Here is a 14845-nt window from a genome sequence, read left to right as displayed (position 1 = left end):
TGTGACCTCTTGTGTTTGCCACATGTCCCGCTTCACTGAAGAAGACGCAGCTTGGACTCTGTTGCCTCCTACTGGCGGTTTGTAGAATCAAACACAATCCAGAGGATTCATTAGAAAAACGAAACACTTCATCCGATATCATCTGATGTTTAAAAACTAAAGAGCATGAAGAACAACTATGGCGAGACTCAAAAAACAGACACTACATCTTCTTCTTCTTCTTCTTCTTCTGCTTTCAAACCAAATGCAGATCTAGTTTTTGCAAACCTTTACACATTTGTTCCGTAAAGTAAACGCCATGCCCCAAAGTAAAACCAGCAAATTCTAGTCTTTATTTTTTCAATCCCTGTAAGGAAATTCAACCTTTAAATGTGACGAGAGTCAGAGTGGGCAGCCACAATACAGGAATGGAAGGAATATTCCTGATATATCAATAATATTCCAATATTCCCACAGTATAACACGGAGTATGCAGATTCAAGACTATGGATACGAAGTTTTTATACACGCTGCAGGGTTTGTTCTGTGTGTTATCCCTTGTCTTTCTCTAGAATTCTGTTTCTTAACTGGAGAGTAAAATGTCTCCACCAGACTGAAAACCAGTGTGTGTGTGTGTGTGTGTGTGTGTGTGTGTGTGTGTGTGTGTGTGTGTGTGTGTGTGTGTGACTGAAATGAGGTAGTCATGACTTGGAGTCCTTGACATCAGAGAGAGGCGTCCACTTTCTAGCTGTCAGCGGTGGTTGAGAGGCGGCCGCAATCAGCACCGTCGTCGCCGTCACCTCTTCTGCTGTGATTACTGCGGTGATTAGGACACCAAGCCACGACCTGCCGTGTGTGTGTGTGTGTGTGTGTGTGTGTGTGTGTGTGTGTGTGTGTTTTAGAGAGCGAAAACGGGCAATGGACAGAAGTTGAGAGAACGTGATAAGAGACTGAAGGAATGATCTGTCTGCCACTGAAAAAGCGTTTAAAGCTGAGAGAGCTGGTGGCATGTTGAAACTGCTAATGATGTAAAATATGATACGTTAGCCAAAGTAAACACCAGCAGTGAACTGTTATACGGTCTGCAACTATTTTGCTTTTGGCTATTTACATTTTTTATTTTTTAGTGTGCAGTGGCAATCAGCACGGAAAATGACATGAGTATCATGTGACATGGTGACAAAGACGGGGGGTCCGGTCTTCACTGACAAATTTCGTTTTTGGTTTTTGGTGACGATTGAGAGGGACTGAATTCGGTTGACAAGTGTTTTAGATGTCTGGGATACGTGTAAATGTTGACTCAACGGCATTTTATTGACAAGTTGTCTACACGTATCCACATAAAAAAGAAGAGCGGATATTTTAAGGAAGACGGAAACATTCAGTGTGACAGTAAAACAGTCAATCTGAATATCTTGTCATGATATTAATAAAAATGTAACCTGTGTGGCATCTGGTTTCCTCCAGAACGTCTCGGACAAACGTGCTGTTTCTGAACCTGGTTCAACGCTGAGCTGACCCACGATGCCACAGCGATTTATTGAAAGATCTTGTAGACTGGTATTGAATATTCTAATAGATACTGTAGACTAATACTCATATTAATATTCAGAGAGAGCCTTAGGACCACAGAGGCCTTCCAGCTGCAGCACAGCGCCACCTTTCCTACCATACTCTACCGTATGTTTGAAACCTCCCTACAGTCTTTGGATCAGCCACTAGTTGCTTCTTGCAAACTGTACAGCTTCCTAGACCCCCTCATCCTTCCCAGTGGAGCTGTGCTTGTGTCCACCTGATGAACCATCACTTTGCATTTTGCTCTGGTTTGGTCCCCACCAACTCCTGGAAAAAAACATCTGGCTCTTTTGCCGCTAGATGTTCCACTTTTTCTCACCAGCTACTTGTTAACTTTTTCCGTTTGCTGCAAAACAGCGTTGATGGCAATGCTGAGACTGAACCATGCAGTAAATTTAAAACCAAAACTATGAGCTGAAAGAGAATGAAAAGGCATAAGAGGTTCATCACTGTGTAAATGGAAAAAACTCATATAAATGGCTTAGAGATTAACAAGTGCCTTTTACCGTTCTCCCTTAGGACCTGATGGATCGTTTCTATGACGACTGTCCCACCCTCGTCACTGCCTCACCATTCTGTGACGAGCTGGTTCACTACGGGTATCACGTGATCGCAAAGCGATTAAGGTTAAATCCAGGGCGAGGGTTTAGAGCTGTGTGACTACAGGATGTTCTAGTAATTATCCGCTGGCAACGCACCTGCAGCCTGATATTCTGAAGCCTATTCCCAATCGTTTCTAAAGTGTTTTCACTGGACGGATACGTTTCCTTTTCAACGCATCTGTCAATGCCAACTCCAAGAGCGGAATATCAGACACAGGTGTATGTATCCTCAATACGTTGGCAGGCTGTGATATTTATTCCGGATGTTTGTTCAGGATTCCCAGGATTGAAAAGAAACAAGGCCATGCAGGCTCACATGGGCGTTCTCACTCGTAACCAATTAGACTTGTGCTCAGGTTGGAGCTGGGCGGCGCTACGCTGCAAATTAAATGGTTCAAATGAAGCTTTTGTATCTCCCTGAAAAAGAATATTCACAAAAGTTATTTTGAAAAAAAGAGTTAAAGATACAAAATAATTTTGTGAAGGAAGCCACTGATGCTTGAAAATGAAGTTTCCAAAAAGTTTACTCAAAGCGATGCGTTTCGCAAAAGTTTTAATCCCGTCTCGTCTGATCTGTTACAGGTGTAACATTAAAACCAGGTGTGACATTAAAACCACCTAGCAACCAACTAGCTGAACATTCACAGCAGGATGCGCTCAGAAATAGCAATGAAGAGGCAGCGACATGTTTTAAATCCCGGAGGTAAAACTGTGCGCACACGTGTGTGTGTGACAATCAGAAAACTGAAGCAGCAGATTTGGGTGAGAAGTCCCTGATAGGCCGTCATGTTTGGGCCGAGTCTCTGCGGAGTTCCTCCAGAATCTTCATTCTGTTTGGGAAGACGTTGCACACAAAAGAAACTGATCTTGGTAGTGTCACCAAAGGATAAAACCTTATGACCCACACACACACACACACACACAGGCACGCACACACACACCCACACACACACACACACACACACACACACACAGATTGTCGGCATTAAATGTCACCCTGAAGCACACTCACACACACACACACACACAGACACATTTCCTCTACTGGAAACACTTTGGTGTCACCTTGGGCGTAACTACACCAGAGTCAGACGTTATTAATGTCACTCCTTCAGCTGCAAGAGGTGACGAAGGAAACACAAAGCAGCCTGGGAGCAGAGATCAGGAGGAGAGAGGCCATGAAAAAAAAAAATCATCCTTCTGCTTGCCTCAGATTTTTCTTACACTGTATTTCACCATGACACGCTCCACACAGATTTCATTCCTTCCTAAAATGTACAATCCATTACACAGGTCAACAATCCATTATCGAATTTCATTTTACAGCGTGTCTGCTGGGGAGTGAAATATAGCTAAATGGCTAAACTACTCAATGGACACGAGTTGAATCCTAATGAAAGCTTCTTTAAGCCGAAATCTTGGGAGTCTTGAAGGGCAGCGGCAAACACCATCACAGGGCCTCCTACAGGAGAGTGAAAACATCCGGGCTGTACACCAACGACAGCAGCCAACTCTGCAAGTCTTGGTTGGTGCTCGGGAAAGATCATCTTCATTACAGCTGATGGAAGTTGGGACAAAGCGACCAATCGGGCACCCAACAATTCCCTCGACCTCTTTTCTAAAGGTCTGCTCGGACTGAATGTGATACCAACCTTTTGCAGGGGTTCGCGTGGTAAGAAATTGACTCCTGGGACCTTTTTTTTAAATTTGCCACTAACAGCCAAGGTATCGACAGACGTTAGCTGTAGCTGATAGCCATCTGCCAGCAGGCGGTACGTAGCGACTGTATGACGGCTCAGGCTCTGATCTCAAAAGTTCCTTTTTTTATTTTTCCTCTGGTTCTTTCTATTTTCTTTCCTCGTCTCTGAACACTCAATCTTTTGCTCGTCTTAAAACATTTTCGAACTAGCCCAGCTGCATAATCATCTCAGCCAGCTGCTCACAGAGCGAATCCACGTCTGCGTGAGCCAACGAAATTCACTTAATGGTCAGTTTGAACACACTTTGAGAGGTCTGCCTTTTCATGTCCTATATTCTTCTGCGTACCTGTTGCTGTACGAATTTGCTGTAAATCAAGCTGCCTTTCATATCGACGTGACCGTTGATGCGTGTCTGAACACCTCCTCCGAATTAAACGACGAAATACTCGAAAATAACACATAGCGGCGTTTTCTGATCCGCCAGCAGGACGACGCCATTTGTCTGTGCCTTTCAAAACCAGTGAAACCAAATCACTGTTGAAAAACAAATCAGTTTTATGGTGTGAAAACACCGTTACGAAGGTTTGGGTAGGTTTAGGTACAGACATGACTTAGGTGAGATTTAGGGAAATGAATACCTCCTCAAGGTTAAGGGACCTTTGTCGTCATGGTTACAATAATAAAGGCGTGGTTAATGATGGGGAACGAGCCTAGTCGTGGTTTTAAAAAACACATTGAAGATTATTGCACCTGCCGAAACGATCGATGCTGCCGGGAGGACAGTCTCGTCATTTTCGGCAACGCTGCCATTTTCCTGTTTCGTTTCCGTCATCCACTGTCTACTCAACTTTCAATCACACTTCCCCAAAGGCTGAATTAAATCGCCACGTGGACCGAGCGCAAAATGGAGGACGCAGACAAACACCAGGCTTAGATGCAGGCGCCGACCCGATCATTTATTATCTGGATAGATTCCGGACGCAGGTTGCATTGTAAGACACGGGATCCAACTGTAAATGAAAGGACGGGGAGGGAGATGGTGTGTGTGGGTGTCGAGCTGCAACAAGCGAGAGAGGAGACAGAGCTTGTTCTTGTTAAATGTAACCCCTGGTTTCAGAGTTGTGAAATATTATTATCAGTCATTGTTACTGCGGAGCTCAAAAATAGAAGCAGGGTGGGACTTTCTTTCTTTCCAGATACTTTGCAGCTGGTGGGGGTCCTGCTCCGGTCGTGCTGCTGCGCTGGCAGGAGGGACGAGTGTTGAGACCGACGTTCTCACGGTAATGAAGCCGTGTGGGTTTTCTCTCGTCATGGACCAGATCTATGCAGAAAGCCGTTTGTGTTGTTGTCCTGTATCTGTACACCAGCCAGGAAATTCAGTGTGATATGTGTGTTTCAACATCAACTGGTCAAACTGGCCTCAGAATGTTAAGTCTGGTATAAGAGGGAAAAAAAAAATCGAAAACTGTGAGCTCCATCGCCGCGTGAAATCCAGACCCTTCCCTTGAAGTCAACACTGCATATCTTTAAAAAGCCTTTTTGGCTTTTCTTTGTTTTCTTTTTTCTATAACACTGTTTTCCAATAATAATAATAACACAAGTCATGGTTTGAACATTTCATGCAAAGACAAACAAACCAGCTAATTGACTTTAAATCATGTTGGTTTAGCTTAAGGAATCACTGAGGCGTTTTTTTTGAAATTCCAAAAGTCCCTGGGGTTTGAGCATCCACTTCATGCCACTTTATACCAGCTACTGTATCTCGCCGTCATCGGCTGTTAACGTGTGGGTCAGTGTCCAGTGTACGGTGCGTAAAAGATAAACATTGCCTCAGATTGCATCAGCTTTTGCATTAAACTTAGCAAACGTGTTAGAATAGCTTCATAAAATGTAGAATATCCCCAGTAGCTTTCACTGGAAGAGCATTAAACAGAGAGGAGAGGGCTGCTGGAAAGAGCTCAGTTGTTTGAGTCTCACAGGAAATATGCATAGAGTGTGTGTGTGTGTGTGTGCTTGTGTGTGTGTGTGTGTGTAGTGAGAAAAGGACTGTATGATGGCATATGAATCAGACTAAGTGCAGACAGAAACCTTTTCATCCTGTACTCTCTGTAATAATTGCGCGTGTTGGAGCTGAAGTGTGCTTCATCTGTGCTTGTTAACATACAGATGTGTGTGTGTGTGTGTGTTTGTGCACTCCTGCTGTTGTGTGGCTACAATTGCCTGGTGTGCAGGGCTGCGAGCGAGGCGATGAAGGGGGCTTAAATATCGCCGAGCCCCTGGAACAGCAGCAGACGTCTTGCAGTTAGAGTCATGACGTTTCGTTTTCTGTCCTGTTCCCAGACGGACAGAGAGACAGTCTGAGAGACACAGCGACCCTCATGACATTACACTCTCTCTGCAGAGATGGAGAGAGATAGACAAGGGCTGAGATAAACAGAGCAGCTCACATACTGCGTCTCTATTTAAAGCACCAGGACAATGGTGTAAATTAAAGCAGTATATTATCTAGATTATTTTTACCTGCAGTGGATCCTTGGTGTAATTGTTTAACGCGCTCTCGTCTTGATCTGCTTTGAAAGGCAGAGTCACGTTTCTCAGTGATGATGTTTTGTAAGGGATTATTTCCCGGAGCCTTCCTGTGGGCGTCGGGTGACTTTAGGCAGGAGAGCGTGACGTGATGCAGCCCGGACATGAAAACACTCTAAACACTCAACTGTGTGTGTGTGTGTGTGTGTGTGTGTGTGTGTGTGTGTGTGTTTTGTGCGCCGAGGTTTGTTCTTATTTTCCGTACATGAATGCAGGGAGAAATCATTGCCCTTTATCTCCCGACTGTAAAAAAGAAACCAAAGACAAACCCTGCTGTGGCCTGCAGGCGCAATGCACTTGAAAGCTCCTTTAAATCCTCTAAAGTGGTGTCAATATGATTCCTTTGATTTCTTGACTCCTTTTTTGAGATAAATTAAAATAACAGAGACAAATTAGAACACAAAATGAAGTCACTAACAAACTCACACCTTTCACGCACTACTGGGAGACGTTTCAGGGGTCAAACTTGCAGCATCATCGCTGGTCAAGTCCTGGAAGTGGACGTGCTGGCCCCCCCTGGCTGAGAAGCCTCCTCTCACTGCTAATTTCATACAGTAATTTAGTTCTGGCCGCATACAAAACCTTGATTTCAGCGGCGAAAGAGCTGTGACAGGAGGGGTAAAGAGCTCACACGGTGGACGTCCACCCTCACTGAGAATAAACAACACAGCACCAATCGTGCCGTTACATGTGCTGGCGACTCCAATAGAAGACAAGTGAGAAACACTGTTTGGTGAATGTGAGGGATGAAAGCTGCTCTGTAAAGAAGACAAATAACTTACAGGGTTAAAATGTGACTATTATCATTTTGTGGCTGACAGTGTTGGGCAGTTACGCATTACAGTAATGCGATTACTTTTTTCAAGGAAGAGTAGTGTAAAGATTACAATTTTGAAAATTAGTAATGACATTACAGTTACTGATCCCAGTATCGCTCCGTTACTTTGACATTCGGCCGTCGGCCTGTTCGCTGCGTTACTGGGAGCTTGATGAAAGGTTGGTATCAGTCCGCTGTCTGTGTCCAGTGGGCAGACTGGTCTGCGACGTGGCCGAGGCTCCGGGTTGGCGGTAGCCTCAAACAAAAGAAGGAGAGAATACCATTCCACAGTTGTCTAATTTGGAGGGTGTGTCACCGCGATCCTGAGATCAGGATCAGGATTTGTGATGAGTAGTTGATTGTTTTCTCGACTAACCTGCCCGATACTGTGTTTCAATGGCCAGAAGTAAAGCCACATGCCAAAATCACGTCAGAATTCAAGCTTGAGCCGCCCGCCTCAGGTTTTTTGCACTGCTATGTGTGTTTCACGTCGTAGTTCACCATGGTTCAATGCGAACACTTGCACTCTAGTAATAAGCACAAAGTACAGCAGAGGTTGGTAGGAACGTTGGTAGTTTTGCAGTCGTTTGGTCACGAACTTCAACCTGGAGGTGGCACTAGCTGAAGGCTCACGTCAATCCGTCCAATAGCTGCTGAGACATTCCAATTAAAAACAAAATTTCAACATCGTCGCGTCGCTAGAGGAAAAGTCGGAGGACCACCAAAGTCATCTGGATTCATCGTGTGGGGGCCTTACATTTCTAGTAGATGCTGAGATACTGAATAGGACTGAATTAGTGGAAACTTCAGCGAGCCCCTGACTTTTCCTGTAGTGGTCTTGATTTTTCATTCTTGACCGAGGTGGTGGACCGAGCGACGGACCAACATTGCCATCACCTGGAGCCATGCCACCAGCATGGCTAAAAATGAAACAAGCCCAGACACCTGGCAGCGTTGCCACTTTTTCAGTCGTGCCCTGTAAAGTGTCTGTGCACACTCTACGCCGGAGACAGTCTGCTCTTGGTCGGTAGGTTTCAGTTGACCACCTCCGGAGGTACTAATGACCGTTCTGACACCAGAACTTTGGACAAATTAGATGAATTAACAGAATTTAATGTGCTACGAATTTTGGCCTCACCATAGGGAAGTATCACAAGTGTCCCTGTCCTTAGGTTAATGGTCCTCAAATTATTATGTTAGAATTGTTTTTGAGATTCAACCTAGACCAATCATCTGATCCTGACCCTCTGCCCTCATTCTCTTGTCATATCCTCTTTTTTTTCTTAACTTTACAGGCCCTGTCCTGACCACAGTTTGTCCCCAGTCTGATTCCTGCCCCAGATCCTCACCTGACCTGTCACCTGCTCACACACCTGCTCCCCATCAGACTATTAGTCCGTGCTCCTCCCAGCCCGTCATGTCGTCTACCGCGTCTTGTAGGTTTCCAGCTTTTTCCATTTTTTTCTGGTTTAGCCGTCCTTCTTTTATGAACTCTGGCTATTGACTGGATTTCCGATTATTTACCAAGCCAAGTCTGTTCTACCCTACAACCTCTGCCTGCAGTGTTGGCCTTCCAGACTCCTAATTCCTACAATACAGCAACAGTGAGGTTAAGGTTTGGTTGGGTTTTCAACCTCTTCTCAGCTCAATCAGAGAAAAGCTCATGGCCATTGTTTAAAACAAAAAAGAAAAAGCCATCACTGATCAGTAGTCTGTGGTGTCTTTTCCTGTATGAAAACTGGACCCCCCAGCCATCCATCCACCACCCTGACCTTCACACTCAATTTAACGAAGTCTTTCTGAGCCCAGACACTAATACATTTTTTCATTTCTCCCAGTCACGTGCACCAACACAGAAACGCTGAGGATGCACTTTAAGCCTGAACAGCTGAACCTGCAGAGGACACCTGCGGGGTTCGGGGGAGACGTCCACCCTGTGGCCCCTGGGAGCCTCCGGTCTGTTTCAACTCCACTACTGACTGAAGATGAAAGGAGCAGGCAGGGAGATACTGAAAAAGAAAACATAGACTGAACAAAGTGTAGAAAACACAAGAACAACAGGAAAAAGCCCAGAATCCCCCTTCGCTCTTTTTTCTTCTCTAATTTCGTTTTTATTCCATCATCAGGCATTTCTGAGGGTTTTGGTCTCCTCATAGGCTTCTCGTTAATTATTCTGTTGTATACACAGGAAGTTAGGATAACGTGGTTACTTAAACGCACACAGGAAATGTGCCGGTAGTTCAGTTTTAGAGCAGGGGGAGTTTTTGTCAGATCCGACCCCACCCTTGTTTTTTGTTGACATTGAATTTACTTCCTCATTGTTCGGGTTCTCACCGTCCCCTCTGCTATATGTGTAAAATATTAATTTCTTTGTCAAATCAAAAAAAAAGATCACTTGAAATATTTTTTCTTTCCTTCTGACCTTATTAAAATCCAACCTGTTGAACAGTATTGAAGAACACATTTGATCAAGGGGACAAAAAAGCTTTGCTTTTGTTATTACACCCAATTAATCCATGAACAAAAAGGATTTGTTTTATACCACAGAGAGAAGAGAGAGATTTCCTGTTAGACTTCTTATTAACAAAGTGTTATTAAACTCCAATACCAAAGATTTTGGGACGGTTCTGCTGCTTAAAAGGTACAGTCAGTATCTATCACAGATATAGAACATAGGAACATCAATTGTATTTTAGCAGGTTTTACAGCTGTGGTGTCTGCGACCTCAAAAAAAAAAAAAGTACTGTGTCGTTTCTGTAGCACACTTCTGAAGCGTCATTGAAGATAAATCCGTCGTGCAGCTCTCCCAGAATTAAGAAAAGACAGGAAAGGTGAAAAAAAGAAATTGAGTATTTCTGATGTGTTGAAGAGGATGCAGGGTCTCCAGGACCCCAAACAGAACACTGGGGTTAAGGATGCTAATCATTATCATCCTGATAAGACGAGCGTTGATAAGAATATGATGAACATGTGTCCTCTCTTCAGTCTGATCTTTTTTAATCACATTTCTTTACGTCGCCACAACATATTCCCATTCATTTATTTTACTGTATTATCATCATATTCCAGAATCTGCTTTCATCCAACGCAGTTTTCCAGTGATGGCAAAAAGGAACACAGTCTTTGGATTCCTTTGCCAGTTGTACTGTTCTTTGAGTCTTTAAATTTGTTAATTATTACAGGTAGAAAGGACATGATGGAAATGTTGCACTCAACTGAACTACAGGGGGAAAGGTTGAGGGATCGTCTTCGCTTTCAAAAGTTTTCCTCTGCACCATCAAACAGAACAGACCAGCTTTTTCTGCAACGCGGTGAGAAGCGGCGTCGTTACACAGTTGAGCCCCTTCATTTTCTGTGAGCGATGACAAAAGATGTCACGCTTCTGAGAACCACTGTGGAAAAGCAGCAGCGTGTGCCTGCTCAGCGAGGCAGGTTAGGTGATTCGAAGATTACCTGAGCAGACGCTCTGAACTCCCCTCAGGCCCACACCAGTTCTGCAGGAAGAAAGAGCCTCATGCTGCAGTTTGAGAAAAGCCGTTAATAATTGCTGTTACTCTGTTTTTATTCATTCTCCTGATTTAACAGTTAATGCAGCAGCTTTTACGGTTTGACCTTTGACCTCCGTACTTTATTTCCAATTTTCCCTGAGCAATGAATCAACTAGAACGGTCGGGTGGTTTTAATAGTCCTGTCAGCGGAGAAATATTTTCTCTTTTTTTTTTTAAGTACTGTATGAAATACTTGGATAAGCGTTTTGAGCTCTGGCTGCAATTATCTACTAAATGACTGCAATAAAACACTTCCTGCTTTGTTGCAAACGCAAACAGCTTTAATCATCTCTCAAATGCTTTCAAACATGGCTGCAGGCTTGACTGGTCCTTGGCCTGCCTTTCTGCACAGGCCTGCGATGAAGCGTACCAGCGCTCACTGTTTCCCCCGAATGTTAAAACTCTGCCTTCCCACCAATTCCTTATTAACGACTTTAATGTGTTCTGAAGGCTAACGCGGAGAACATTGTGGCTGGGTGTTGAGTTGATGGACCAGGCCAGAATGGGCCATGGTCTGAACTTGACCTCCCTGTAGCTTTCCAGTTGCAGCCTCAGTGCTGAATTCTTTTCAATCTCCATTAACAACGTCGTGTCGTATAATAAGAGGCTCCGGCAGCGAACTCGCCACAAATAAACTTACCTTGCTGCGAATCTGATCAGTATATTAAAGGACTTTGCCCATGATTCTGCATTTCAGCCCAATAACCAGAAATCGAATCTACGACTGAACTATCACCGGCAATTCCTCCAAAAGTACCATCAGTTTGCAGATTTGATTCCCTTCGCTCGGGCTGCCATTGATCTCACTTAGTTTCCAAAAGCTTTGAAAACTAGACTTCATGCTTGCTCACAATGGACCATCCATCAGTCACTGTTTGCATTAGATCACCTTTATTTTTCAGGTAACATTACATTCAGGTATGCTTCAACAGCCGGGAATCAATAATCAACCACCAAAAAAACCCAAACAACTCTAAAATATGTGCTTTGATGAACGGTCGTCTGTACTTTGACAAAAAGAGGCAAAATACTGGCACTGTCCTTGAAAGGTGCACCTGAGTCCTGTCTGAACTCTTCTGTTTCCTCGTTTAATTCTGTTCACAGAAAAGAAAAGTTGTTTTTTTGTTTTTTTTTTCCTATATTTTGACAGCGCTGTCTCATTTCAGGCTCCACCCTCGTCAAACTCTGCCTTTTAACAGCAAACACCTCATCACGGTTTGACAGGGGCCTGTTCTGCTCCAAACGCTCGACCTTCAACAGACACGTCCTTCAGGGGAAGCAGAAGCTGAAGCAACGCGGCTTGATGTCTCCCTGGTCGAAACCCTTTTGTTTCTATAAAAAAACGATCTTTTAATTAATAACCAACCTTTCTGTGTCAGGTAGGTCTAATTACTGGATCTGCTTCCAATGAAATACGTGCAAACATAAATCAAACAAAACAATCCAGCAGTCACAGGAAAAAATTCTGATATGGGCATTTTATCTGAAGCCTATACAGTGAAGTCTCTCTTATGTGTTATGTTTCTCCAGGTTTTACAGAGCACCTGGGTTATAAAGTCCCCAAAGTCCTCCATTATTCCAAATCAATCAACTGCAAACTCTACGGAGGACAAGTCTGGTTCCGGCCAAACTGAAGTTTACGCTTTTGTTTTGAAGAAAACACAGCCTAACTTCCTGTTTGTCGATGGCTGTCAGTCGGCGCAGTGCAGTTTCTGTCCTATCCATCGTGGTGCACCTGTCCAGGTATTAGCGCTTCACTCTCCGGCCCCGCCGCCGAGGTGAACGGCGTGATCGTTCCCAAGGAGATCTCCGGGTCGTCCTCGAGTTGGACGGTGGCAGGAAGCGGCAGCAGTCGGTCGTGGCTCCGGGAACCATTAGAGATGAGCGACTCCACATCAAACTGTGCGCTCATGTCCTCCAGGTGGTCAGGCCCATGGTTGATGGTGCGCGGGCGTTGCTGCGGCTGCGCGGCGACCAGCGACTCCTTGTGGAGCGTCGTGTCGTGGTGGTAAGAAACCAGCTCGTTGCTGAAGTTCACGGCTTCCACGGCGTTGTTTGAGCAGATTCTGTTGCAGCCCAGAATGGTGGCGAAGGCCCGGCGGAAGTCCGCGTTGAATGCGTAAATGACAGGGTTGAGCGATGAGTTGGCCCAGCCGAACCAGACAAAGACGGTGAAGGTGGTGTCCCCGACGCAGGGCGGGTCGCAGAAGGGGACAGTGCAGTTGAGGACGAAGAACGGCAGCCAGCAGAAGACAAACACCCCCATGATGATGGAGAGCGTCTTCAGGACTTTGGTTTCCTTCTTAAAGGACGACTTCAGCGAGGCTTCGTCATGGGGCCTGTGCTGCTGTTGCTGGTTCCGGCTCACGCCGTGGCCTTGGTTCTGCGCCTGCTCTGCCGCCCGCTCCAACGATGTGATCCGGCGGATTTGGGTCTGAGCGATCCGGTAGATCCGGGTGTAGGTGGCAATCATGATCGCCACAGGCATGTAGAAGCTAATGATGGACGAGGATATGGCGTAGGTCTTGTTTAAGTTGGCGACGCAGCTCTTGGCGACTGTGCTGGTGCTGAGGTTGCTGCTGTTTGTGAAGTTCCTGCCGCTGGCGGCCCTGGCTGCCACCGCCTTCTCCATCGTCTCCTGCTCTTCCTCCCCGGCCCGGTGCCAGTTGAGCTGCACCGGGATGAAGGAGATGAGGATCGACAGAGTCCACGCCACCCCGATCATGACGAACGCCACCCGGTGCGTCATTTTCCGCTCGTACTTGAAGGGGCTGGCGATGGCCCAGTAGCGGTCCACGCTGATGATGCACAGGTTGAGGATGGACGCCGTGGAGCACATGATGTCAAAGGCGATCCAGACGCCACAAAACCGCCCGAACAGCCACGTGCCCGTCACCTCGGTGATGGCCTCCCAGGGCATCACCAGCACGGCCACGAACAGGTCGGACACGGCCAGCGAGATGACGAAGAAGTTGGTGACTTTGGAGCGCAGGTGCCGGAACTTGACCACGGCGGCGCACACCAGCGTGTTCCCGAGCAGCGTGGACACGATGAGCAGGAAGAGGACGCAGCCGACGAGGACGCGCAGTCCGCCGCTGCCTCCACCGCTCCCGCCGTCCACCTCCTCGTCGTCCTCCCCCTCTTCCTCGCCGCCCGTCCCGTCCAGCTCCGACAGAACTTGGGTGAAATTACTCCACGTCGAGTGGTTCCCCATTTTTTTTTTTTTTTTCCCCCCACAGAAAGAGCGATGGAAGGTGTTGACGGGAAACTAGTATCCACGCGTCAGACCGCGTCTCCGCTCCTCAGCTGCTCCCGATGCACGAACCATCCTCTGGTCTCTCAATGAAGAACAACGACAGGAAGGGAAAGGGTGGTTTCATCCAGCAGTCTCTGTAAAACCGGACCCTCGGCCCGAACGGTCGAGGCGCAAATTAAAACCCAGGAACGTCCATCCTCTGAAGTAACGATCGGTGTAACTAATAATAACGATACAGTAATTGCTACTGATACTAATAAATCCTGCCAAAGTTGAGTGCCACCGCGGGGGGGGGGGTCTCTGTCCCGGTGTGACTCACGGTCGACTCCCCTTCCCTCAGGTCATGTGGACGCCGCCGCTGCGGTGCGTCTTTACCTTCTCAAACGCAGGTAACAGGTTCCTGTCGTCCGGCTCAGCGTGGATTGTTTCAGCAGTGAATCAAAAAGAGGAAAAAAAAAAAAAAAGTTCGTGTCTGCGTTGACAGCGCGAGAACGCGACGGATCCGTGAATTTAGGTCCGAGACGGGAAGACAAACGGTTCGGTAACTCACCGTGTGCGTGAAAGGCACCGACTGCTCTCCTGCGTTTCTGGGAGAAACAAAGAAGCCACTAACTAAAAAAAAAAAAAAAAGAAAGAACTATTAGTGCAGAGGTTTTTAAAATCATTTAGATTCAGACCATCTAACATGTTCCGCAGTTATGAACCAGGACTAAGGGGGACCTGGTCCTCAGGCCGTCTGACGTCCCGCCCGTACTCCCTGACTGCACTAACGGCATTTTTTT

General features: G+C 46.1%; 1 protein-coding gene across 1 annotated transcript; it reads right to left on the bottom strand.

Annotated features, from left to right (window-relative positions):
• Positions 1–12270: 12270 nt before the first annotated feature.
• On the bottom strand, positions 12271–14548 carry LOC120796477 (D(1)-like dopamine receptor). The gene has a single exon (XM_040139374.1). It carries the CDS (start codon positions 14019–14021, stop codon positions 12525–12527), a length of 1497 nt encoding a protein of 498 aa, XP_039995308.1. The 5' UTR covers positions 14022–14548; the 3' UTR covers positions 12271–12524.
• Positions 14549–14845: the final 297 nt, after the last annotated feature.

This window comes from Xiphias gladius, chromosome 11 (assembly GCF_016859285.1).
Source record: "Xiphias gladius isolate SHS-SW01 ecotype Sanya breed wild chromosome 11, ASM1685928v1, whole genome shotgun sequence".
NCBI classification, from domain to species: domain Eukaryota; kingdom Metazoa; phylum Chordata; class Actinopteri; order Istiophoriformes; family Xiphiidae; genus Xiphias; species Xiphias gladius.
The sequence above is the reverse complement of the archived record's forward strand: the minus strand, read 5'-3'. Positions and strand labels throughout refer to the sequence as shown.